This window comes from Pezoporus flaviventris, unplaced genomic scaffold (assembly GCF_033815535.1).
Source record: "Pezoporus flaviventris isolate CSIRO_AGI_PZ_B2104156 unplaced genomic scaffold, CSIRO_AGI_Pfla_v1 ptg000001l, whole genome shotgun sequence".
Taxonomy (NCBI): Eukaryota; Metazoa; Chordata; class Aves; order Psittaciformes; family Psittacidae; genus Pezoporus; species Pezoporus flaviventris.
This window is the reverse complement of record NW_026892549.1, coordinates 23378656-23404286: the sequence shown is the minus strand read 5'-3', so window position 1 is coordinate 23404286 and position 25631 is coordinate 23378656. Positions and strand designations below refer to the sequence as shown.

At 37.8% G+C, this 25631-nt stretch overlaps 1 protein-coding gene across 6 annotated transcripts in view; it reads right to left on the bottom strand.

Moving 5' to 3' along the window:
* The window catches only part of CTNNA3 (catenin alpha 3), a 513803-nt gene that overhangs the window by 13421 nt on the left and 474751 nt on the right, over nucleotides 1–25631 (bottom strand). For all 6 annotated transcript variants that reach the window (XM_061448556.1, XM_061448569.1, XM_061448587.1 and 3 more), the window contains 2 exons: nucleotides 8367–8472; nucleotides 890–1024 (listed from right to left, as the gene is read on the bottom strand). In XM_061448556.1, coding sequence (XP_061304540.1) covers nucleotides 890–1024; nucleotides 8367–8472 — 241 coding nt within the window. The remainder of the gene's footprint in view (nucleotides 1–889; nucleotides 1025–8366; nucleotides 8473–25631) is intronic.

Sequence of the window (25631 nt, the reverse complement as noted above, 5' to 3'; positions counted from 1 at the left end):
ATTTTCATTTGACTGTACCAACAAAAATGGTCTACAGAAATTAATGTTTCAGATCTTACATCAGCTGCAGAGGCTTAATTTCTGATTATTTTATAAACCATATAAAATGTACTAGTAGTTTTAGTGATACATACATTCCATGCTATGAGAATATGAAATCATCATAAAAAGTGAAGTATTTAAATAGTAAGAATGTGGGCTGGGAAGATTTTGTTATCTGGTTTACGTACCATTTAGCAGATTTTATGTCTTGAAATCATAATCCCATATGCTACAAGTAATAACGCTAATGAATAATATATGAATGCCTGGGATCAGATTTGTGCTGAGGACAAGTACAGAAAAGTTCCACAAAATCATAAACAATATCTTTTCTGCTGCTAATGATACTTAGTTGTAATGGAGCTAATGACTCTTAATGCACAGTGAAGAAATCTGCTCAGACTACTTGCTCTTAATTTTAATTTTCTTTATTTCTATAGAGATGTAGACTGTCTTTTATCACTTTCTTCTGAACTGGAAGTGAACCTGGGGATTTATTTTTTGGGTACAGACACACACGCATGCTTCAAATATGTAAATAAATGAGCCATAATCTTAAAATGGGTTACAGTTCTTATATTGAATTATTCCAGAGTAACAGTGAAGAATAGTATGTTTTGAGAATTTAAAAGAAAAATAACTGCAAATGATTACTACTCCTTTTAAGACACCAAATGTTATGTTTCAGTGCCTCAGATGCTCTGTGTTAAGTCAGTGTGAAAAACAGTGAGGAATAAAGCAAGCGATTCAGGGCTACACTGGAACATCTTGCAAGCACGGGAAAGCACAACTGAAATTTAAGATGTATTTTGTTTGACAGAGTAATTTATGCCATTTTTCTACTTACAGCAGACATGATGAGCTCTCCACCTAGATTCTGTATTTCTGCTTTTACTTGGCTGCAGATTTTGAGCTGATGAGAATACAGCTTGATTTGTTCCAGGTAAGCCAACAAATCCTGTTTGCATGATTGGTCTGGACACTGAGGATTAAGAAAAGAACAATTAATAAAGCATTTCAGCAATTGCTGATTCAAAATTTTGTCTGAAACATTATGTTAATATTTCACTGAGGAGTATTCAAATTGTACAACAATCTAGCCTTGCTTTTCACTGCAGCTGTGGCAGATCACAGTTCATTCCTTCTGTGAATCTTTTTAACAAAATAATTGGAGAAGTTCAGAATAATCCTGCACTTTTCCATATTAACTTTTTTCTTTAAACAGTGCTGGGCTTGCCTTAGGAATATTTCTAAACAAATTTATTAATATATGGAATAGTTATTTTCCCTTCAACTCCTGAGAGGTTATGCTTTCTTTTTAAGAACATATCTACAAGAGCAATGTTATCATTTATAGGAAATTATGCCTGATTTTATAGTACAATCTATTTTTTTGTATTCCATCCAGAATTTATTCAACTCAATCCACAGATCTTCTGTAACAGGGGGAATAGGGCAATAAAAATGTCTTACAGAAAACACCAATTTCAATACTTTTAATAGCATAGGACTTTTTTAATAAAAATAGCATCTTTCCACCCTCATTTCTTTGAACTCCCTAAATATCTGGAGTACTGGGAGGGGAAATACTATTCTGTGAGTACCAGGCTAGACACTTAAGGCCTGTTATGCATTTGTTCTAAAGCTGCTTTCTCTGGCAGAGTAAGGGATCTTAAGGTGAATGGTAAGTCCCTATTGTGCTACCACAGCTGTAAAAAGTGAGCACAATAAATAATAAATAGATCCCTACAAGTTTTTCAGAGACATATTTTTAGCCTGTGTGCGTACTTACATTAGAAATATGGTTACTGCCTTTTGATGAAGATTGTGTTCAGCTTTGTGTATTAAGAAGAATATGTTACCAGCAACTGCAGTGGCAACAGCCATATATGGGTTTGTATAGCTATTTAAACTTTTGAGTCTTATGGAATTGTGGTCAATGGATTTAAATCCAAAACCTACCAGAATTCAGAAAAAGCACTAATTCTATTTAATTCATGAAATACTGTACCTAAACTACCGGCGTTGCTGAAGAAACTGGATACTTGTTTAAAATGGGGGTGTGACAATTCCACTCTTCATGCAGTTATGTTTGGTAAAAGAAAGCAGTCCATGTTTTAGACATAGGAAAAGGTAATAAATAACAAAGAGTAGGATGAACTATTTTAAATTACTTACTTAATATGAATTAAATGCTCTCGTGAGACCTCACTTGGGAGTACCGTGTACAGTTCTGGTGTCCTCAACATAAAAAGGACATGAAATTGTTGGAGCAAGTCCAGAGGAGGACCACGAGGATGATCAGAGCCCTGAAGCACCTCTCGTATGAAGACAGGCTGAGAAAGTTGGGTCTGTTCAGCCTGGAGAAGAGAAGGCTGCGTGGAGACCTCAGAGCAGCCTTCCAGTATCTGAAGGAGGCCTGTAAGGATCTGGGGAGGGACTCTTCATTAGGGACAGTAGTGACAGGACAAAGGTTAAAGGGTTAAAACTTAAAACAGGGGAAGTTTAGATTGGATATAAGGAAGAAATTCTTTACCCTGAGGGTGGTGAGGCACTGGAATGGGTTGCCCAGGGAAGTTGTGAATGCTCCATCCCTGGCGGTGTTTAAGGCCAGGTTGGACAGAGTCTTGGGTGAGATGGTTCAGTGTGAGGTGTCCCTGCCCATGGCAGGGGGGTTGGAACTAGATGATGTTAAGGTCCTTTCCAACCCTAACTATTCTATGATTCTATGTAATGTCAGTCCCTACCTCATGTTCTACTAGATCCATTACTAAAATATTTTCTGTACTTTGGCAAAATTTAGAAGAAAACCAGAAAAGTTTCTTGACATCGTCTCTTTCTTATGTGTGATGTTTTCAAAGTGTTAGCATATTACAGAAAATTATACTAAAATATGCCTTTGCTTCTTCCTTACGCAACACTGCTTTAAGAACTGCACAAACCAGTATTTAAATATTAGTATCGCAGTTTAGAAAGTTTAGACTGCTTTGAAAACTGGAATAGTCATTGTTATTTAATTAATCAAAAAATCTGTCCTATCAGTCAAATGCAACTGTAATCCCTTTAAGCATCAGAATTAATTATATAAAACCAGGGTGTATTCCCTGCAATGAGAGATGCTTGCTCCTCTTTTTCTTTTTTTTTTCTTTTTCTTAAATACAGCATGATCTCTCTCCCCCGCCCCAAAAAAACCAAGAGATGGGCAGACAGCGTGCTTAAATGGTGTCTCATCCATTTCAAATAGTGACAATGTCAATTACAGAATGTCAGAGACAAGAATAATTTAACTTTATTATATAGTACTCTCTCATATCATAATATTGGCAGGCCAGTCACATTTACTATCTATCTTACTTACATACCATATAGAGAAGAAATGTGTAACATTTTAGGAATGCTAAAGATGACATGCATCAAAGACCAAGAAACTGCCACTCAAAACCAAAATATGGAAACACTGTTCAGTGCTCAGTAGAGTCAAAAAAGGTAAATGCTAGGCATTATTAGGAAAAGACTTCTGGAATGTAATTATGCAACTGTAAACTCTGTGGTACACCCACAACTTTTCTACTTAGTGTAGGTATGATGCATCTTTCCTCTCCCTTGCCCACTACAAGGCACGTAGAAAACCAGGAGAAGGACAACAGAGATTTTTGTGAAGACAGGTGTTCTTTCCTCCACTACAAGAGGTCATTAAAAGTAACTAACCTGAGTTGAAAACAAAAGGAGGTGGCTTTTAACACTGTTGTTAAGTTTCAGAAATCTTTGTTGCAGGACGGTTATACTAAAAGGTTACACAGGTTAAAAAAGTTGCTGGACAAATTAATGAAAAAAAAAAAAATACCAAGGACTGTTTAATGTATCAAGTGCACCAAACTAGGTTTGGTTAAGTAAACTCTTGAATGGCTGCTGGAGGTTGGGAAACCATATTGTGGAAGAATCATGAAATGCATGCCATTATCTAGCCAAGTTCTGAAGATGTTCACTATTGACTATTGTCAGCAACAGGACATCGGCCTAAGTGAACCTACAGGGTCTGACCAAGTGTGCTCATTTTTATGTACATTACCCATGAAACTTTGCAAGACCATATGATCATGGCAGGGACCAACACAGTAGAAAGAAGAGGCATTTACAGGGGTAAAGATAAGAATTCTGCACTATTTTTAGCAGGATAGTGTACTAAAAAAAAAATTCCACCATATTCAAATCAACCTTAAACAGATGTTAGGAAGAAATGTACTGTGTAGAGAGGATAGTTTGTAAGGAATCCTCTACATATTGCTCAGAAGCATCTGGTACAAGTTGCTCACTAGTGAAACCAAACACAAGGCTGCAACAGAAGGACAGTTAATAAGTTCTGAGTTTAATCATCCCAAAGGTAATTGATGGTTACCAGTTTAATGCCTCACATTCTTAGCTAGAGATCCTGGCAAATTATGCAAGGTTCTTTTCCATACATATTTAAGACAGTGGAGTATTAACAAGGGCTCTCCATAACAACAGGATCAGAACTGACTTCCATTCAGAATATGCCGTGATGTTTTACCTAATAGAGATAATATCCACAGAAACTTCCATATGATTTGATTAATCGTGCAGTGATTAAAATCACAGTGAAACCAGCATTCAATAATCCAGATGAAAAAGCCACTGGCACAGCAGTGCCAAGACAAACAATTCTGCAGGAAAGTCTGATTATAGCAATGCTGTTCTTGCTTCACTATAATTTCATCCCTTTGCTAACAAAGTCTGTAGCATTTCTTTATAATCTGAAGCTGTCTTTATGGTGATTAATACTGGGTATAATCACACACAGACCCATACTATAAATGTGTAATTTATTGCAATTATTTGTTAACTGCAATCTTTTAGGTAAGATGATCCTGTAATCAAAACATCTTTTTGGCACATCTGCTTGCATCGTATTTATCAGTTTATCATTTTAGATGCCTTTTTCATTTTACTTTCAGGTAAAAATTTTTGAAGTACATGGAATCAGCTAAGTCAGGAGACTGCCTGGTTCTACAGAATATAGATGTTTCATATTGAGCCCTACACTTCCAGATTGGAAGTCTTTAACATTTCATTGCCTTGATGTATTGATCCTGACCAAGAGACCGCTGTACATTGAGGAGCTGGAACCCACACAGCAGCTGACCTGTGAACTAGGGCCAGACCTGGGCTGTGCTGCAGTGCACAAATCCCTTGGCCATAGCTTACGCCTAGCTAATGTATGGCAGCAGACAAGCCTGCAGGAAGCTCCAACTTGGTAATGGGTTTGGGACACCTGCATAGCCTTGCCTTTATCCAGGACTGCAGCAAAAAGTTCCACTATGAACATCCCATTTGACAGTGGAAATTACCGAGTTGTTAAATTTATTATCAGTTTATTTGTGATTAATCTGCCTAGTTTTATGCTGATGCTGTACTGTGATTATTTTCACAGTTCTTAACACTGAGTCATCTTAAAAGTGCTGTCAATATGGATTGAAATGTAACATTCTGCTAATTGTACCACACTGTGTCCCTTTCCTTCAAACACATGAAGAGGGGTTATAAAAGCCTGTCCTGTTAACTGCAAAGGCAGAGTAATAGTTCAGTCATGGGATGACTGTGAACAGTAATGTGATGTGGCCTAATTAAATGACAGTATCAGACTTACAGGGCAGCCTAAGCTCAATAGCAAGTGGTGAAAAAGTGGTGAAAAGTGTGTGCAGGAAGTTACTTGAAACTGGTACAATGTAGAGGTCTTTTCACTTTTGAAACAGAGCATACAAATTCATTTTTGCACGGAATAAAAATTCCACATAATTTAGATGTTATTAAAAGGCAATAGGTGCAATACTCCACTAAAAAGCATTAATGCCACTGAGAAAGGCACTCATAAAGCCTCCTTGGAATTTATGTTCCAGTTTGGGCACCGGATTCTTGAAGAGCTCCTTCAGTTTGGACCATATTCAGAGAACAGCTATCAGGCAGCCCAGAAGAACGTAGTTTATTTTATTTTAGGACCCCAAGAAAGCAGGGCATAGGAAATTTAGCAAAGTAATAGCCGAGAAAAGGAATTACTGGTCTTTACAAATACCTTGGAGATTAAAAAAGAACACAGTGAGGAAAGAGCTTTATAAGTTAAAGGATGACTTGGCACAGGCAAAACAGGTTAGAGAAGTTAAAGGATTTCTGGCCATCAGAGGAACGAGAGGATAGTATTAAGCATCTCTGTAATAGGAAGAATAAAGGCAAGATTCTCTTTTATACTATGTTTGACACACAGCTAGCAATGCTTGTACTCACCACAGTTGTACTGGAAGGGCTGCTTTGGTTCAATTGTTTTTTTTTTTTTTAAATTGTATATGCTAATTTGCTTCTAATACATACAGCATGAAATAACATCTAAAATACAAGCAACACCTCTAACAGTGTATTTTTGATGCATACAAGATACCACAGGGAATAAATACCAGGGGTCAGGTGGATCAAGGGTATCAACTATGTGCAAGGTTCTCAGCTAGGTCATATGGAAATAATTTGAGTGAATTCAATAAAAGGGTTACAATAACGAGAATGGTGTCACATCATTCCAGCAGCTGATGTTTCCCAGCAGCTGCTGGGAAATGTGTCACACACATTATTAGTACTAATGATTCATGGCTACTTTTTGCTCATACTAATTTGTCCATGTTTCTGGTCTGCAGTCATTGTAGTAATACAGAAAAAGGAAAATTTTAGGAAAGAAGTGACTCAGTGAGACTAGATTCCCTATTCTAAGAGCAAGAGATTGTGACCCTTGCTCATATTCAGCTTTGATACCATATTGTTTTCTGCAATGGAGCAGTGATGGGTTAGAATTTTAATTTGTAACTGGTAAAAGCTTGAAAGGAGCCATTCTCCCATGCTCTTGAAAAGAGGTAAGTGCTGGAAGAATATCTGTCACGATCACAAATTGGGACTTAACATTTTACCTTGTTTTTCCACAAATCAGATCACAATTGTACAAATGGAAATATAAGTTCTTTGTCTTGTTATCTGGAATTCAGAGACACATATGGTAGAAAAAACTAACAGATTGTTGCTGCTTCATAGATACTAGAAAAACAAAGGCTGTATATGAAAATTAAAGTGAATGGAAGAGAAACGGTATGTAAGGGTGTGGAAGGCAGTGACCTGCATGCTGCCCTGGGCCTAAAAGGAAGTTACAAAGCCTAGGAATGTGTACATGCTTTAGATTTGATACTTGCACACTGACATTTCACTACACTCTTCTTCTGGTATTGTCTGGCCCTAAAACCACCAACCTTACTTAACAAAGCAGGCTGCATGTGGCAAGTTGCTTGGTATATTAATTTCCTAAGCTACTATGGAGTTGTCCTAGCCAGGAACATGAGCATGCTTATCGATTTACGTACATCTGGTTTAGGTATTCTGGTGGTTTTTTTTGAGCTGATGTATTTAAAATTCAATGAAAATAAAGCAGACTTTATTGTTCCGCTCTGCATTTGATGATGGTACATATTTCTTTTAAATGCAAAAAAAATCACCTCAAGACTGCAGGCATGCAGAGGCCAAAACTGTGACTATCCAGAAGGATATTTACATAGAAAACCATATGACATCAGTACTTCAAAGAAATGGCCAGTGTTGGGGGGATAGCAATGGAAGACAGATAAAACTAGGTACACCAGAAGTACAGATTCTGTAACTACAAAGGGAGATTAGGGTGAAAAATAAGTCATTTCAAAGAAAAAAGAAGCAAAGTCGGTAACCTTACTAACCTTGCTGAGGCCTAGCACATGTCTAAGCCTGCTCAGCAGAATTCTATGCCAGTGCAACACTCCACTTCTAAGCTGGCTCACCTGAAACAATTGCAGTTGTTTCTAGGTAATTTACCGAAGGAAAAATGGACTATACATCTAAAATATTGCATTCATAGCTCTAAGGAGGTATAAATATATGTATACATTTAGACACTATATATTCATGTATCTGTCTAAAATTTTGCATTCATAGCTTAAAGGAGCTCACAAATATACCTGTATGTACAAATACACGTGGAGATAAATACATAAATGCACATACACATCTGTGATATATGTACAAAGACATTTATGTGAGTTCATAAGTGTATTTAAACAGACACATTGATATGTATGAAGAGAATCCACACATAGAATTAAGACAGGATCTACGTATTCAAAAATTGAGAAGACCAGACAGTAAAAATGTCACGAGCACTTTTGTAAATGACTTTTTTAAGTGTTAGGGGTTCTGCAGATGGATTAATCTGTGACGCAGTTTAATGCATTGCTGCATCAATAACCTACCTGATCAGCAATCAGCCGTGCTAGGACATCCATCCTTGATCCCGACTCTGAAATCATTTTTGCTGCATTAATTACATCAGATGTGTTCTTCAGTGGTCCTCTTCCCCTTCAAATGAAACAAAGAACCCTCTTACATTATTAAAAAAATTGGGAATAAATCATATCCATGCAAGTTAGGCACAGAAGAACTCTACTAAATAATTAAACCACAGAAGTAACATTAACAGTATTAATTAAATCCCCACCGCCCCAACTGTTTTGTTTTCATGCCCCACAAATTGGTACTATTTGGCATCAAGTGGATGCAGAAGTACCAGAAAGATGTCACTGTGTTTTCATATTGGAAGCACAACACATGTCAAATCCTAAGGATAGGATAGGGATTTTAGAAGACTACTTGTGGCGTTTCCTTTTCCCATGGTTATATGAATTTTATGTGCCTTTCCCCTCCAGAAAAATTTCTAGTAAATACGTTCAAAGAAAGTTCAGCCCAGGAATGTATTTGGAGACTCATTATGGGTATCTGGTCAGAAATATAGTTGCTTGATTTTTGATTGTGGGTTTTTTTTGGGTTTTCTCTTCCTTCCCCGACCTCCCCATCCGAACAACTATGAAGTTCTTGTGAACGGTTTGTCAAGAAGCCAGCTTCTTTTTCTGTACACCCCCCAACCCAAAACACTTACTTAATTACATGAGACTGTTTCTAGAACCCAAGACAAAATGTGAATACCTAATGTAGGCAATATGTACAACAAATCTTCATATTTTCCTGTGCTTCAGCTTCTTCAATGCTGAAATACTTCAGCTAAACTAAATAACAATTTTATTTCACACATGTATAAAGTGAGCAATCCTGCTAAGTAAGTTTAACTTTCATTTCAACATCTTTGACGGGAATACTTTCAGTTTTATGCAGACATTTAATTCCTGAAGGCCTCACATCAATTTACAAGCTCTGCTCTACAAACTATAAGCAGTCCAGCACCCTCCTGCAAAATTACAACCCAGACTTCCAGTGAAATAACACAACAGATGAACACAACCCAGAATTAAAGCAGCGGGAAAAGGCGAGAGGCCATAGCAGTGCAAGTAACTTATGCTTAGGAAATTCTTGTTAATATCAGCCAGCAGCTTTTTTGATATGTGAAGATATACTGGCTGGGTATTTTGAGGGTGAAATTGGTAAATTAAACCAGCAATTTTCTTGTACCTGTGCAAGTCCCTCAGAGGATCTAGCTAATGAGAATGAAGCAATTCTAACCCAAGAAAGGTATTTCAAACAAATTAAAACAAAGCATTTCTTCCCACCACAAAAACGGTCACTGTGAGAGCCATTAGAGGAACACCCAGGAATGAGGCCTAAGACTTCTGCTCTATTTGCCACCTGACTGCACTAATGGTTCAAGACCTTCTCTGCTACATTCTGTAAGAAATGTGGGGCAGGATGCTTATGAGCTACAAACCACAGCTAGGTCTTGAAACAAATACTTCAAAATAGTGTTTAAGAATGCCTCAGCCTTATATTAGAGTGCTGAAAAACCAGCATGGTAAGTTACACATACAAAGAGGTCTCCTTTGCTATACAGCCAAGAAGAACTATCTGTGCTCCTTTTTTTACCTTCACATAAAATCCAGATCCTTTTACATAAAGTACAGGCTTAATTGCCTTGGGGTATGGCATAATGATGTTTTGCAATTATTACCCACTGGACACTTTAGAAAGAACACTTGGGAGAGCACACCAGATCTGCTGAATCACCAAACAAATGGAAGCAACAGACAGGAAAAAAAAAAAAACAGGATGAAATTTCTAAAGCTACAACTGCACACTCTAGATATTGACAAAAACCATCAACTGCATAGAGAGAGAGAGATAGCCTATAAAGTTGTTTTAAAAAAAGACACAGGAATTACCACATGGATCAGTCAGTCTGAACACCATGAGGTAGTGCTGTTAGGAAAGTAGCAGGTGCCACTGCGTGGTACATGGGTAAAAAAGTTTTCCTTTTGATTTCTCAGTTTTATTAGGACTGCAGTTGGAGTTCTGTGTGGGTTTCCATAACAAAAGTTTTGACACAGTTGGATGGTTAGACATGTCATAAACATAATGAATAAGGAATGACTGAAGGGCTTAGACGCTTAATTTGATTTAGAAATTTGAAAATTAGCAGTGGGGCAAAGGAGGAAGCATAAGCAAGACAGCCTGTAGGATAGACATGGTAACAGTCCTCAATTGGGCTTCATGGGGCTGTATGGGATAGGGGAGGTAGTACTGAGCTTTTATTTGGGAAAAGAAGTTTCAGGTGAGGTGCTGAGATGGTGAGAAACCAGAACAGAGCAGCCAGGAGCTTGTGGTGTCTCCACCACTTGACGAGACTAGACAGGTATTTGTTATGAATGGTGGGATGATTTAAGTCCCCTCTTGAGGTCTCTTCCAGTCCAACAATTTGATTATTTTAAATTTAACAAAGAAGTTTCATGTTGTTCGGCGAATGAGTACCAGTTTCAGTGCATGCTGCCTTCTAATGTTATCAGTGAAGCTGTGCATTTTGTGAATTCCCAGTTTTCCCAATTTAACACCAGATCAGCATATTCAGAATGCCACTAGCTCGGATTAACTCCCTGAATCCAGATGTCAGAGATGCATAAAGTCCGTTAAATGTTTTCCCCAGCCATCATGTGGCTTCCTACCAGTTTTATATTTACTTGTGTTATGTCTTGCAAGTTTGAAGTATGAAAAAACACTTTGTAGAGGAGGCTGTTTTCCTGAGCTACTCGTCTCACTGCCTGGAATTTTTTTTCAGATGCTTCACTTAGTTCTCTCTCCATATCACTGTACTGACTCCCCTTTCTTTCTACAGATATAGTCCATGATCCTCCTCCACCAAGTGTTGAAGAATCCCTGCCTAATCTGAGAGACTCTTGTGGTACTTTTTTGTGGTATTTGTTAAAAATAACCAAATTACTAGAGATAATGCAGATCTGCATGCAGAAGTTTAAGATTAGCTTAACTCATGCACCTGCAGCAGATGCTGAGACAGATTAAAAAAAGCCTTCCCACCAAGTACCATCTGCTGGTCAACAGCACCACAAAATTTCTCCTTCATGGAGTTCTCCACCTTTTCCCTCTTCTACAACATGAATTCCAGTTTCTTAGAATGGATGTTCATGATGCTACAGCATCCATGAAACTTGCTGGGTTATTTTTTAGTCACTGTTCTCTTACTATTTCTCCCTGTTTCCAGTCTCTAATTTTTAAAGCCAAACTCCGTCTTGCACACTCAGTTACTGCATTTACTGAAATTCTTTCCCAATAATTAATTGGGTTCACAGCCTACAGTAGACTCTGAATGCCTGATCTGGATTCACTGCAGGGGAAGTCTAATTTATTTTTCTCACACTTCATTATTTCCAAGCATAAAGCCTTACTAGCTATGTAAGCTGGTGCCACATTCAAGGCTATGAAACACAAAGTACTGTATTTATGAGCAATTATATGCCTCCAAGATACTGATGGATTGTTCTCTTATATCACCTGCTCTACCCAGTAAAGAAACTGGGAAGACCATGAATAACTTGGGAATCATCCATCTAAGTCTAAATAGAAGGAATGTAGGTGGATCGGGTACAACAAAATCAGTTTAGAATATCTCCACAAAGCTGTAGGAGAAAAACTGGCTTTGCATAAATGTTTCTTGAAAGATACAATCGTAAGAAGAAAATAAAGCTGGACTGCATTAACTAGTAGGACACCACGGGTTTTGCAGAATTGTGAAAGGGAGACCTAAGCCTCTCAAATCTAATCATTCTTGCTTCAAGCCATGATAAACAGTGTTGCAGAGTAACTCCATCCCTGTCTGCCTAAACTGTAATTATCAGGCATCAGAATCAGGCATTGTGATCTGTTTTCCTTCATACTGGAATTTCACTCTGAAAAGTAATGATCAAAAATATTCTACTAATTTTACATCAACTTATACTATATACAAAAACTTTTATCTAAAATCCAAAAGGCCTTTGGCATTACATTTTCCAGGAATAGAGTCTTTTGTCTCTGAGCAAAGCTGAGTGTCTTTCCTCTACTCACTGTACTCACATCAGCAAATGTTTTGTACTTCCCCCATGTCAGAAACAACAATAAGGAGCTGTACTGACTAGTCACTCTCAAAAAATAAACTTCTACCTAAAATACATCTAACATCATAAACTACCCCCAAACACATTTCATAGCACCGCAAGCATTTGAAGATGCGCAGTGAATCTTCACAACTACTGACATCTTCAACCCAAAACCCAAGTGGTCTTTGTCACATTAAAGTCTTGAGTTTCAGACATCATCAGTCCGAATTTCTAGCTCAACAAATCATAGAATTATAGAATCATAGAATAGTTAGGGTTGGAAAGGACCTTAAGATCATCAAGTTCCAACCCCCCTGCCATGGGCAGGGACACCTCACACTAAACCATCTCACCAAAGTCCTCGTCCAACCTGGTCTTGAACACTGCCAGGGATGGAGCATTCACAACCTCCCTGGGCAACCCATTCCAGTGCCTCACCACCCTAACAGGAAAGAATTTCCTCCTTATATCCAGTCCAAACCTCCCCTGTTTAAGTTTTAACCCATTACCCCTTGTCCTATCACTACAGTCCCTAATGAAGAGCCCCTCCCCAGCATCCCTGTAGGCTCCCTTCGCATACAATCCTGACAGGATTACAGGTTTTTCTGGGCACACTGCAGATGTGTGATCCAAACCAGTATGGATCCAGCAACACATCTCTCTCTTTGTTCCTTGGTGTTCCCATGAAAGCTCTATGCGGGATCCAGTCTGGCAATCCCAGCAAACCCCAGACCGATGATCACCAGAATCGATTGGAACATTTCTTTACTTTGTGAAGACGATGCAAGCACTCATTCGGGTGACTGTCATGTTACTTAAGATACACTGTGAGAAAGTGCATTAATTATATTGCTATCTGTTTAGTTTTATAAGGGACATCCATTATCTTACTGACCTGGGTTCAGCAGTAGCAGTCATTTTTCTCCTTCTTAGTAGCTGGTGCAGTGCTGTGTTTTTGGGAACAATGCTGATAACACCAATGTTTTCAGTTGCTGCTCAGTAATCTTTACTCTGACCAAGGACTTTCTGAGTCTCATGCTGTGCCAGGGAGGAGGGGAAGCCAGGAGGAAGCAGAGACAGGACACCTGACCCAAACTGACCAAAGAGGTATTCCATACCACAGCACGTCATGCCCACTATATAAACGGGGGGCAGTTACCCAGAAGGGCTAGATCGGTGCTCGAGTCGGGCTGGGTATTGGTTGGCGGGTGGTGAGCTGTTGTATTCTCTTCCCTTGTTATTTCCCTTATCATTATTATTGTTGGTGGTAGCAGCAGTAGTTACTGGACTGTTCTTATCTCAACTCTCTTTTGAATCTCCTCTCCATCCCTCTGGGAGCAGAGCAAGGAAGAAGGGGGAAGCGAGCGAGCGGCTCTATGGTTCTGAGTTACCAGCTGGGTTTAAACCACGACAGTTATCCACAGAGACAGAAAGATATTCCAAACAAAATAACTGTGTTTTATATATACTATGGTATTTAGTTAATTCAGTTGTCACTACATTCCATGGTTATACTTCTGCCTCCTGCAGTTCTTCCTTAAATACTTAGCATTTCTCCATTCTTCTGCCTTCCTACTGCTGCTCTGCAAACTGCTTCTAATACTGGCATGGTTAAGAAATTTGGATTCCCACCACACATTCTGAGCTCTATCCCATGAGCTGTTTCTCAAGTTTGGATATTTCTGTTGCTGAGATTTTTATCTTTTTTTTAACCTAGTGATTGGATGAAGTCCTGGGAGCAGGGATAAGGAAGTAGGATTCACATCTCAGTCATTACAAGCGCTCTATTAAATTACTGAGTAATTACTGTTATTACGCTTGGCTGCATGTCTCTATCAGCTATACCTAGACAAACATGAGGCAGCAGAGTTCCTCAGGAAATTCAGTTAGGAGAACATAATTGTAGATTGTACAGGAGGATCCCAGAGATGACCTCTGCCATTTCATTACTGCTGTAGACACAGAAGCAAAAGAGATTCTAATTTCACTTACTTTCTATCCCTGTCTGAGTTTACAGGTTTAAAAATCAGGAGAAAATAATTCCTAATGCTAGCAAAACTGCTAGCATAACTGACTAAAACCAAACCCACACTGAACATTTAAAGATGCATTGGCTGAAGCAGTTATAGCCAGATGAGAAAAGGATAGTGTGAAGAAACACTAAAAGACATGAGATAAATTACCACAGATGCTCTGTATGAAATAATATTTTGTACCTAGGAACACCTTTTGTGAGTAAAGGAAATTAAGATTTACTAAAATACCTGGATTAGATGAACCAGGAATGGGTCAGTGAAGTTGCAGGCAATGTGAACGCAGCATATATATTACTATCTGTTCTTTAAATCTGGAAATGAAAATTAGTTTAAGAAAGAAGTTCTTCTTCATCTTCTTTTTATCCTCCTGCACTGTATCAGGTTTGCAACTCCCTCAAAGGGGAATAAGGGAGAGGATGCATAGTCTCTTCTACAACAGAGTAGAGACTGTTGGGGTGAGAGAGTGGGGTGATACAGATGAAACAAATGCACTTTGTAAATTAGTATTACATGGGCTGATCTAGCTGAGACTGCTTTTTATTGGATTGATACCTTTGAGTGTGCAGAAGTCAGCCATAGGCTCTGCTGAAGTTCTGAGTGCCACCCTTCAAAATCTCTTGGTATGAATGTTGGCAGAGCAATCGATCTTATTTTGTCTATCAGTTCCAAATGGTGTCTGCTGAGAGCCAATAGATCCTTTTGTTTCCTAATCAAACAAACAAGTTGGAAGCATGCAGAACATAACAGATGAGTAACAGCCAACTTGATTTTTCAAAGATAAATATTGTCAGACTAATGTAAAATAAGCTTTTACAGCTTTTGGAAAGATGACAAGCTGTAAATACCATGTATCTTCAGCCAGGCTTCTGAAACTGTCTCCTGTTGTATTTTCATAAGCTACCTAAAGAATATGTAGTCTAGACAAAATACTTGGGAGATGCAAAACTGTTAGAAGAGCATAATCCAAGACAGACTGATTATCAAAGGCTGCTGTCACAATGGAGTTTAAAAATAGAAGGAACCTGGTTTTGCAGGAATCTGCCCTGGTGTCTGTGCTGCTCAGTTCTTTACTGATGACTTGAATGAAGGAAAAAAGAGAATGCTTAGTGAACTTAATACTGATGTGAAAGGAGAAGGAAAGGGGCTGGCAGGCCAGACTTGAAATTAAGAATTATCCTGGGAAGAGTATGGAAGTAGATGCAATTAAAAAGGGATAAATGCACTCAGGTAGGATAATCAAATTAACAGATACAAGTGGAGGGTCAGTCTCTACACAACAGAACAGGGAACAATGTGGAGTTTCAATGGATCACAGATACATCAGGAATGAACACTAGTATGCTGCAGAAGGCAGTGGGAAAATGGTAAATGGAGAAGAAGTAACACTTCTGCTCCTTTTTTTTTACAGTAAGAGGGTCTCTAGGAGAATTTCTGGAAAGATGTAAGACAATTTAGAAAAGACTGAGTGCCAACAGAATGGATTAGGTTTGGGTTTGTTTCATAAGCTTCATTTTATGACAGAATAAGCAGTAAGACTGTGAAAAATACTGACATAGGGATTCCTGTTCAACTGCAGCCAGTGGGTTATGTGGCACAAGAGGATTATATGGCATTTACACACTCATGTTTACATGGTCTGTCAACAGTGATATGTAACATTATGCATGTCTTATCTCAAAGGCTCCTGTTCTGTTGAAGTGTCTACCTTCTGTTCCAGTGACACAGAACCTCTGGATGAACCTGCAATAATTAGCTCAATGAATTCTACAGCACTAGCTTTAAAGAAATCAAAGATGTGCTAAAAATACTAAACACAGAAACAGTTCAATGTCCAGACTTTTCCTTTGAGTTACACTGGCAGGAGGCAAACTATACTTCCCCCTTCTCCCAGGCTTTTACAGAGTGATAATGCAACTATGGATAAAAAAGTGCTGAAAATGAAGGGCAATGCAATAATCCACATAAATAGTTAAATCATTTACACCAGTGTGGCTGTTAAATGGGAACTGGAAAGTACTGTTATTTACAGCAATTTTTTTTTTACATTAATGCAAGTGTGTATCAGTCTTATGATTTCTTTCTTTTTTCTGCTCTGGGGCAGATTCTGCTATCTAGATACCTCAGTGTTGATCTCATGTTGATGATTTTCTTATCTAGGTCATCCTTCTTTCCCCAAATCCTTGTGCTTTTGCCAGCTTTACAAAACAAAACAAGCTATAATTTAGAAGGCTGTGCTCTAAGAGAAATCCAGTAATTTATTCTTTTTGCTACTCTTACTTCCTGTATTTTGCCACCTAAGACCAAAATAGGGTAATCAAGGATTTTATCAGCACTTAGTTGACAATACAGAAGCAGATTTTTCAAACGCCTTTAGTGTCTACCAATTTCGACAGTGATGTCCAAAACTCTCTGAATTTCATGGAAAACATGACCATTTGTTGTGGCCTCTGAAGAACGTCTTCCTGTTCTGGTAATTTCACAATAAATCATGAAGACTTCATGGTATATTTGTAGTTCATCTTTGGTGCCATGCCTATGCAACAGTGATTCTCATTCGTGGGTCACTTCTACCCCTCAGGCACCGCAATGCAGAATAGTATGGCCCTGCCTCCTTCTTCACCCCATAGCTCTTGTCAGGTGGCATGGTTCTTGCAGGCTACCAGTCTGCAAAAGCCTTTATGTCCATCCTTGATAGTGTCTGTTCCTGGCCTCTACATAATTTCCCAAAGCAGGCCACTTGTGACCCTGTAAAATAAAATGTAACTGCTTTTCAACAAACAAAATGCCCTTCATTTGTGTTACTGTTTGGACAAACAATTTGATAATATTAAAACACAGAAGAGACCTTCTCTTAATGATCCACTGTGTTATTTTCCTCTCTCTGCTCTGCTTAATGAAGTAGGAGTACAGCTATTTAAACATGAAAAAGGACAAACCACTCTTGTTTCTAAGCTAACATATCCTATTCTGTCAGTTGTATAAACTTTGTCAGGAAAAACCAGGCACTGAAAATTTGGCTGAAAGGTCAAAGGTGAATACGACAGCATTTCAAAATAACTGTCACTAGAAGTGCTAATTCTGGTCTTTAAAAAGCATATGGCTTAACACCAAGGAATTTTTTTCTTCAGAATGTAGTCCTACATAACAGAGTGCTGCTCCATCATCCTAATCATAACACTTCAGAAACAGCAAAATCCTGAAACAGTAGGGAAAAAAATGTTGATATTACCTGAATAGTTACTGAACATTATGTTACCTGTCAAAGATGCTTCCTAATTTGGAACTGCATCTTAAAATAGTATGGAAGCAAAGTGAAGCAAGGAGATGTTGAGGCAGAAGTCAAGTGGAAACAGAAATGAATGTATGTCAAGAGAGAAGCTGTACATGTAGTCTGGGAGGTGTAAGAGCAGCTGAAAGCCTGACTACACGTTGTTAAATCAGAAGTCTGACAGAACTAATCATAGCAACAACAAAATATGGAAAGCAAAGCAGCAAAGGGATATGTTTGTACATGTCTGACTGTGATGCTTATGTATATGCATTGAATATTTATATGCGCAACAATCAGACACAGAATTGTCTGTATAGAGATGAAACTCCAAGAATTACGAGATCTTGACATAGTTACATTTGTGCACACTGATAGACACTCTTTCCCCTCACCTATAAATCTCAAAGTCCAAATCCTCACAAAGACATGTGAAGCTCTCTTGCCAACCCTGAAGAAATGCATTAAAGAAAATGTCCAATTTAGACACAGTTGAGACCCACTGTGGGTGGTATATATATTAAAAACCAACAACAAACAAAACATAATTAAATGTATTCTTTATGTACATATATAAAAATAACAATATAAAATTATTACTGTGATCTGAAGATGGAAAGCTCTTCATAGTGCTTCACAAAGCTAGTGTTACAAAATTATTTTATCAATGGATTTTACACTGGATGCAAAGAAAGAAAACAGTGCTGAAAGCCTGTGGTGATAAAAACAGAGGAAAGACAGGAAGCTGCCCTCCTGCAGTGAGTCACAACTGGGTATAAACCAGACTTTTCAATGATGTATTTCATCAAAGACTGCAAGAGAACTTCAAATACCCAAGGGTGCTCTTCTGTGCACACAACTGCATACAGAGCTCGCAATTTTCAGCTCTGTAAATTTATGTCATCATATAAATATTTCTGTGTTTGGTAGTAGTTTATTAAAAAATAGAGATGAACTTGTAATGAGAGCAGTGGTTTGTACAATAAAGCTCACCTGAATAAATTTGATGTCATTACTGAGCAGATGCTATTCATGAAGCTCAATGATTTGAATTTTTGTTGAGGGACTGTAGTGACAGGAGAAGGGGTTATGGGTTAAAACTTAAACATGGGAAGTTTAGATTGGATATAAGGAAGAAGTTCTTTACTGTGAGTGTGGTAAGGCAGTGGCATGGATTGCCCAAGGAAGTTGTGAATGCTCCATCCCTGGCAGTGTTCAAGGCCAGGTTGGACAGAGCCTTAGGTGACATGATTTAGTGTGAGGTGTCCCTGCCCATAGCAGGGGGGTTGGAACTAGAAGATCTTAAGGTCCTTTCCAACCCTAACTATTCTATGATTCTAAATAACTTACAGATGTAGAAACTGGCTCCCTCAGTTAGCTATTTCATAGCTATTTCACTTTTTCCTGCACCACCAGAAATCTCTCCCCAAATCTCTCTCTTGATCTGTTTATCATATCCATACATAAACATTGTTGGTGCAATGTAAGAGAATACCACATCACAACTGAGTCTCGGTATCTAAACCAGGGATCAATTATTTGTTTCTCACCTCTTCTCCCCCTCATTACCTCTAAGATATTTCTCCATCTCTTTCTGCTTCCTGATCCAGCTTTTCAAAGGACACTGATTTTTTTAGTTGCTAAGAAGGTCAGCAGACCTTCCCAGCCATGAGCTTTAATTTGGAAGCCTATCATTTTTAATTACTGTGTTACATCTCTACAGTTACTGTTTTGTTGATAACAAGTCTCTGCTATTTGACTCATCAGTCTCCTCCTATTTTCCCTGTCATGAACAGAAATTATCCAGAGACCTTAACATCTCTAATACAAGACACCACCTAATAGCTGCACAAACTGTATGCTTCAGTAATTTTAAAAATCCAACCCTTTTCATGAATAGAAACTATTTGGTTAGAAGCAAATAATATTAAAATTGTACACATATAAGTGTTACTCTTCCTTGCAGAGTAACCTGGATTGTGCAACAAAATGGACAATGCAGAGAGATGTGAAATCTTGCCCTTTACAAACAGGCCAGACACACACGGATACTTCTGCAGGCACTGATAGCCTGTCTGCAGAAGTATTTCAGGTTGTCTCCTGCAAGAGCAGGTATTTGGCTATGTGGAATATGTTTCAAATGTAACAGCAAAACAGCCTCCGTATTTGTACTTTCTCAAAGCACAGAGGTTAATTCCAGCTGAGACAGAAAGTCAACATTATCTCTAAGGACTCCCACCACTGAGTGGCCCCTCTGCTTCCCAGTCTTGTAGACCATGTGTTGAATTTTCAACAGGAGTTATAACATGGTCTAGAAAAAGCAAGTGTTAACAGCCTGGAAGCGGAAAAAAAGCCATCAGAGGGTTACTAATGAAACAAAATATGACTGTAAGCAGTACAGTGCAAACATGTAGCAATGCCACTTAAATAAGTCAATATTGTCCTACAAAATCCTCTTGTTATGCTGTAACCTTTAAAAATGGAAGAAATATTCTTCGTCTTTCAAAGCATATCTTTTCAGTTCTCTAATGAGAGAAAGCAAATAAATTATTCTGCAAATCACTTGTTGCATTTGTTTTCCATTAACAAACACTTTTTCTTAAAAAAAATCAAACCATAGATATATATGTAGTATGTACATATATATGGAAATATATGTAGTGTGTATATATATAGTGTGTATATATATATGTAGTATATATATATGGAGAGATATATATACCCAGACTACTTCCTTGCTGTTTCAGAACATGCCTTGTAGCAAGGCCTGTTATAGCCGTTAACTCAGTGAATCCCAAAAGGTAGAGCTTTAAACTCAAATGGAAAATTTTAATTTGGTGCTTCATGACCACCATGCTATGATTTTTTGATGGTATTTATTCTCCATGTAATTGTGTCATTTAAAACAACTTTATGACAGACCTTATCTTTGATATTTTACAGCAGTGCACTGACACTCTTAGAACAGAATGTTAAAAATGCATTACTGGGAATGCGGCACAGGGTAATCCTGTTGTTGGAAATCACCTCTCTAAACCAGAATACTTGGTCTCTCTCTGGACTCTTTATTGCAAGTGTCCCCACAACAGCATCTTCAGCTGGATTGTGAGAGCCTTCTCAAACTACTGTTTTTATCATTCAGTTGACCTATGGTCCTAAATGGTCCCTTCAGCCTGTGCATAATCAATCCATTGCTATTCATTAACCAAACTACATGAATCCTTACTACTTTAGTGAGGTGAAAAGGACTGTCCTAAGTCACCATTCCTGCATCTGCAGCATCAGTTTCAACTGGCTATTTACAAGTACCTGCTGTGTGTAGTTTCATCAATTTTGCAGCAGGAACTGCTTGGGGAGTCTGGTGGGCCAGAATCTCTACCCTAGCTGTTTAGCAACACAGCAGGAGCTGCCTGGGAAACCTTAAGGGTGTGCTGGAGCTCCCACCAGAAAGCTCCTGCACCACTTGGCTGCATCCTTCTTCATGAAGGTGGCTAGAAGTTCAGTCAGTCACCTTGTCTATGCTTAGTCCACTGTTCCATTGTCTCATGGATGCAAATGATTATATGGAGAGTTCCTGAACCACACTCACAATTAAATAATAACACTAGCACATTTTGTGAAACAGCAAATTGTCATGGTTTTCTAACTTTTAAATTCTCTTCCATGTTTTTAGAACAAAGCAGGGATGAAGTGCATGGTAGGATGTGACCCCACATATTTTAACAGTGAAATGAATGGCATATATTAACAAACAGAAAATACTTCTCCCTCTGGCCACAAGCAGGTATGATCATTCCTGCATGTAGAAAAGAAGGTAATACAGAATAAAACAATGCAATTTAAAACCACAAACTACTTGGGGAAAACCATTAGGAACTCTGGCAGATATGTACCTAAACACTTAAATTCAGCATGGCTGAGCTAAAGGTTGAAGATGCCAACTACCCTCTGAACATGGAGTTCTAAAGACACTTTTAATCCCTAGGCAGATGACAGTAGAAACTGAGAAAGAGATAATGTTTTCCGTTTACTCTCATGTATGTCATAGTTTACATAATTAGACACCACATGTATTTTATGGTGAGACAATTAGATATCTTTTGGAGTAACTGCCTCTATATGGAGACTACCTTACGCACAGACATAAACACGGACACACAGAGAGAAATACAAAATACCTTCATATGTGAAACAGAGCCCTGAGAGGCTCATTTACCTACAGGTCTTCAGAAACAGATATATTAAGGCAAAAGACAGAGACACCAATATTGTTAGATGCAGGAGAAAACTGGGAGAACTTGCAAAACTGATTGGCAGTAGTAATATCATGGGCTAGAAAGGAGGCTATGCCACAGTCAGGTTTGTGCTGTGGTGTTATTTTACTGTATGCAGTTACATTCTGCAAATCTCTTTCTAATCTTCCCTCTAACATTTTTCGAATTCTTTAAGTTGATTCCCAGCACAATCATTTTACCTCTTTCTTGCCAATACTTCCTGATGTAATATTCTTTACTGAATGGTTTATCACTCAACTGAAATGGAATGATAAAAGAAAATAATGTAAAAGAAGATTCAGAATGAATCTTTCAGAATGCCTTTGCTACGTGTAGCATCATCTCACTCATCACCAGTCATGCCACATTTCCGCGTTTACATGTGCTGTCCTACTTCTGGTGTGAACATGTGCTATTAATAATCATATTTTCCAACACTTCTGCCCACAAGGTGTCATTATTAGCTCTTAAAGCTACTTGAAAGACCTGCCTGTGGTGCAACTATAATTTTAACTACCCACTATGCACAACAAAGGAATCAGTCTTCTGAAAAATCCCCAGAAAAATACCAATCCTGAAGTTTAATTCAAAAACTCACACGGCCTATCAGTAACGTGCTAATATTTTTGCTGAAAAAGATGCACTTGACTAAATACATATATATAAAAATTCTGGAAAATTGTCTCATTTAGTATTTTGCAAAGAAAATTTGCACTGATTCACAAATACAAAAAGTGGAATTTAAGCTGAGTAAGTTTAGGACACAATATGGAGATGAAAGCAAGTTTGGAGTTAGGGAGTCATGTTTTCTGGTAGTTAAACTACTATACCTTATAATTTTATTTATCAAGCTTTCCAGTTTCATCTTCAGAAATCAAAGGTGATATTTGCCTGATGGCAAAATCTGACATTTAGCAAAGGGAGTCATGAAGTTGTACACTGCATGCCCTGAATACAACAGAAGTTATGCTATTGAACCTAGAGAGCTCCTAAAGCTCCTAAAATCAGGATTATCAGGACCAAAATGCTGCAGCAAACTTGTAATGACAGGCTGTAGGTGAGTAATGGAAAACAATAAACTTCAGCTTTCAAAATTAGTTTGTTCAATTTGCAGTCAAATTTTAGAATTTATCAGAAAACTGTAGTCAGGTTTTTTAATAAAAGCACTTTCTATGTGCATGAAGCAAATGGCATGACACATAATGCAATTAAAACATTTTGTAATAAAAAATAATAAATTACATATCAAAAATTTATGTTTTGTTATATATCCACCTAGCACATCTGCTATGCCATTGTGACAGATGTTTATTAATACGGATATCTAATCATATTGCTAGATTGCTAATGGCTTAGTAATCCATCTTATAAACACTGCATACATTTCTGATTATATGCTGAACCAATTATCAAAATATTTCCTAAGAATTAGTTCTTTACCTCTATTGGCCTCTGGAAAGCACCATGAACTTGCAGTATTGATTTCAACAGCGTACAATTCTGTCACAGCAGAACTTAAAACATGTTGGGTTTATAATATATATGCTTTATGAAAGGATTAAAGACACTTCCTTAAACATGGTAACTAGTATGAAAATTGGCTAAAATTAATAGAAACATCTTTTGAAAGAATACATTGTATGTAAGGCTGGTGACCATAAAACAGGTGACTCAGCTGGGCAAAACTACTTTCAGTTATCTTCAGGAAGGAAGGTCCTAAATACTACTTGTCATGTATTAGCCCACTCTAAAAACTGTATGCTTTGCAACCTGCAACCTGTTTCTTCTTCCTCCCAGTTTGGTTCTTGCATTCAGAGGAAAGGAGTAAACTGCCCAGCATCAAAATAGGACACTGATTATCTAATTTCTTTTTCTTGTTGAACTTCAAAATCTAGGAGTACGAAGTCTCACATCTTCCTGCCAGAGTTCTAGAGATCATGCACTTATTTGACATTCTGGCATTTGGCTACAGTGTTAATTAGTTAGACAATTCAGTTAATTACTGAAATATTCAGTTACAGCTGAACATCATAGTTTTCAGATTCTGCAGACTGTGGGAATAATAATGGTTTATTAAATTAAAGATCATAGTATCTTTTTCTAATAGCCCATCTTTTTCTAATAGCCCACTCATTAACTACTGATGCCCACTACGTCTTTATACTCACCTTTACCTTGGATATTTTCCCTTACCAACTCTTTTCCTAATTTCTAAGCCCTCATGAAGCTACAGATAAAGCTTACTTTATTATAAGTAAGTTCACAGAAGATGAACTGGACTTACTGGGCTTGAATTTCTGAATTCTCTTCCTTTTTCTGATGCTACTTTAGCCCCAGTTATTTTTTTACTAGACACTGTCTAGCGCACTGGCAAGCTGCTGTTTCATGTGGCACTGCCACATTAATGAGACTATAAGGCAACAGAAGCTTTTGAAAGTGTTACCTTGGACATCAGAGGTGATCAGAATCCTTCAGATACAACTCTTCAGAGTTAAAACACCACCTAGCGTCATCCTATTTGTTGCATTTGAAGGTTACAGGCTTTGGGTTTGTTTGTGTTTTGGGGTTTTTGAGTAAAACTAGTCACTTTTACTTTGCTTTGTTTACTTTGCCTACTTTTTACTTTGTTTTTCTTGCTTTTGCTTTTACTTCTTCCATATTACAGTTGCCTAATGGGCATGACCAGAAGCCATTTCAGTCCTAGGTGGTTTTCATGACTGCAATACTTACTTGACTCTTACTGAAAAAGTACCTGGCTTTAAAATGCTATGCAAGGAGGAAGCTAATTTCAGAATTTTAGTATAAAAATATATACTTCGCATAATGGAAAAAAAAAAGTTTTAGAGACAAACTATCATATTTCCTTTGTATTTTATCAATTTGATACTTACCTTCTTCATGCTTTGAAACAAAAGGCTTAAACATATTCTCATTTATACTGTTCATGACTCAGAGAGTTATTAACAGCTCTACAGCACCAAAGAAAAAGGGTCATAATGTTCCCATCCTCCCAAATCCCCCACATTTTTCATGGTGGGCTCTTCTCATCACTCTTACCCACTTATGTAAACATAGTGTAACATATGGAGGGTGTGAATGAAATCTTTGTATTGTCAGCCTCAAACATTCAAATACCAGGAGTCAGGCTCCAAAATATCACAGAACTGGAATAAATACCATGAGACTTGAAATAATAAATCTGAAGTTCTTTGTATTTACTTTTTGATTTCCAAGCCTTCAGGGGTCACATTTTCAGGATTTGCTCAACAGCCATGAAACTCACTTTAAAAATGCTGGAGGTAAGTTTCACCTACAATAACATATCTCAAGTGCCAAGACATGAAGTAGTATACGTAGAAAGATTTCTAAAAATGTGGTGAGTCATCAACACTAACTATATGAGTCTAAGAAAAGAGCATTTAAAACATGGAAGTTGCTAATTCCTGTTCTGTTCATCAAACATCACTAAGAAAGCTCTCTTACAGCCACATGGTGGTGAGAGGTAAATAGTAGTATAAGAGGACATGGTCCCTGGCTAGAATCACCGATGCCAAAAAGAAAAAAGAGC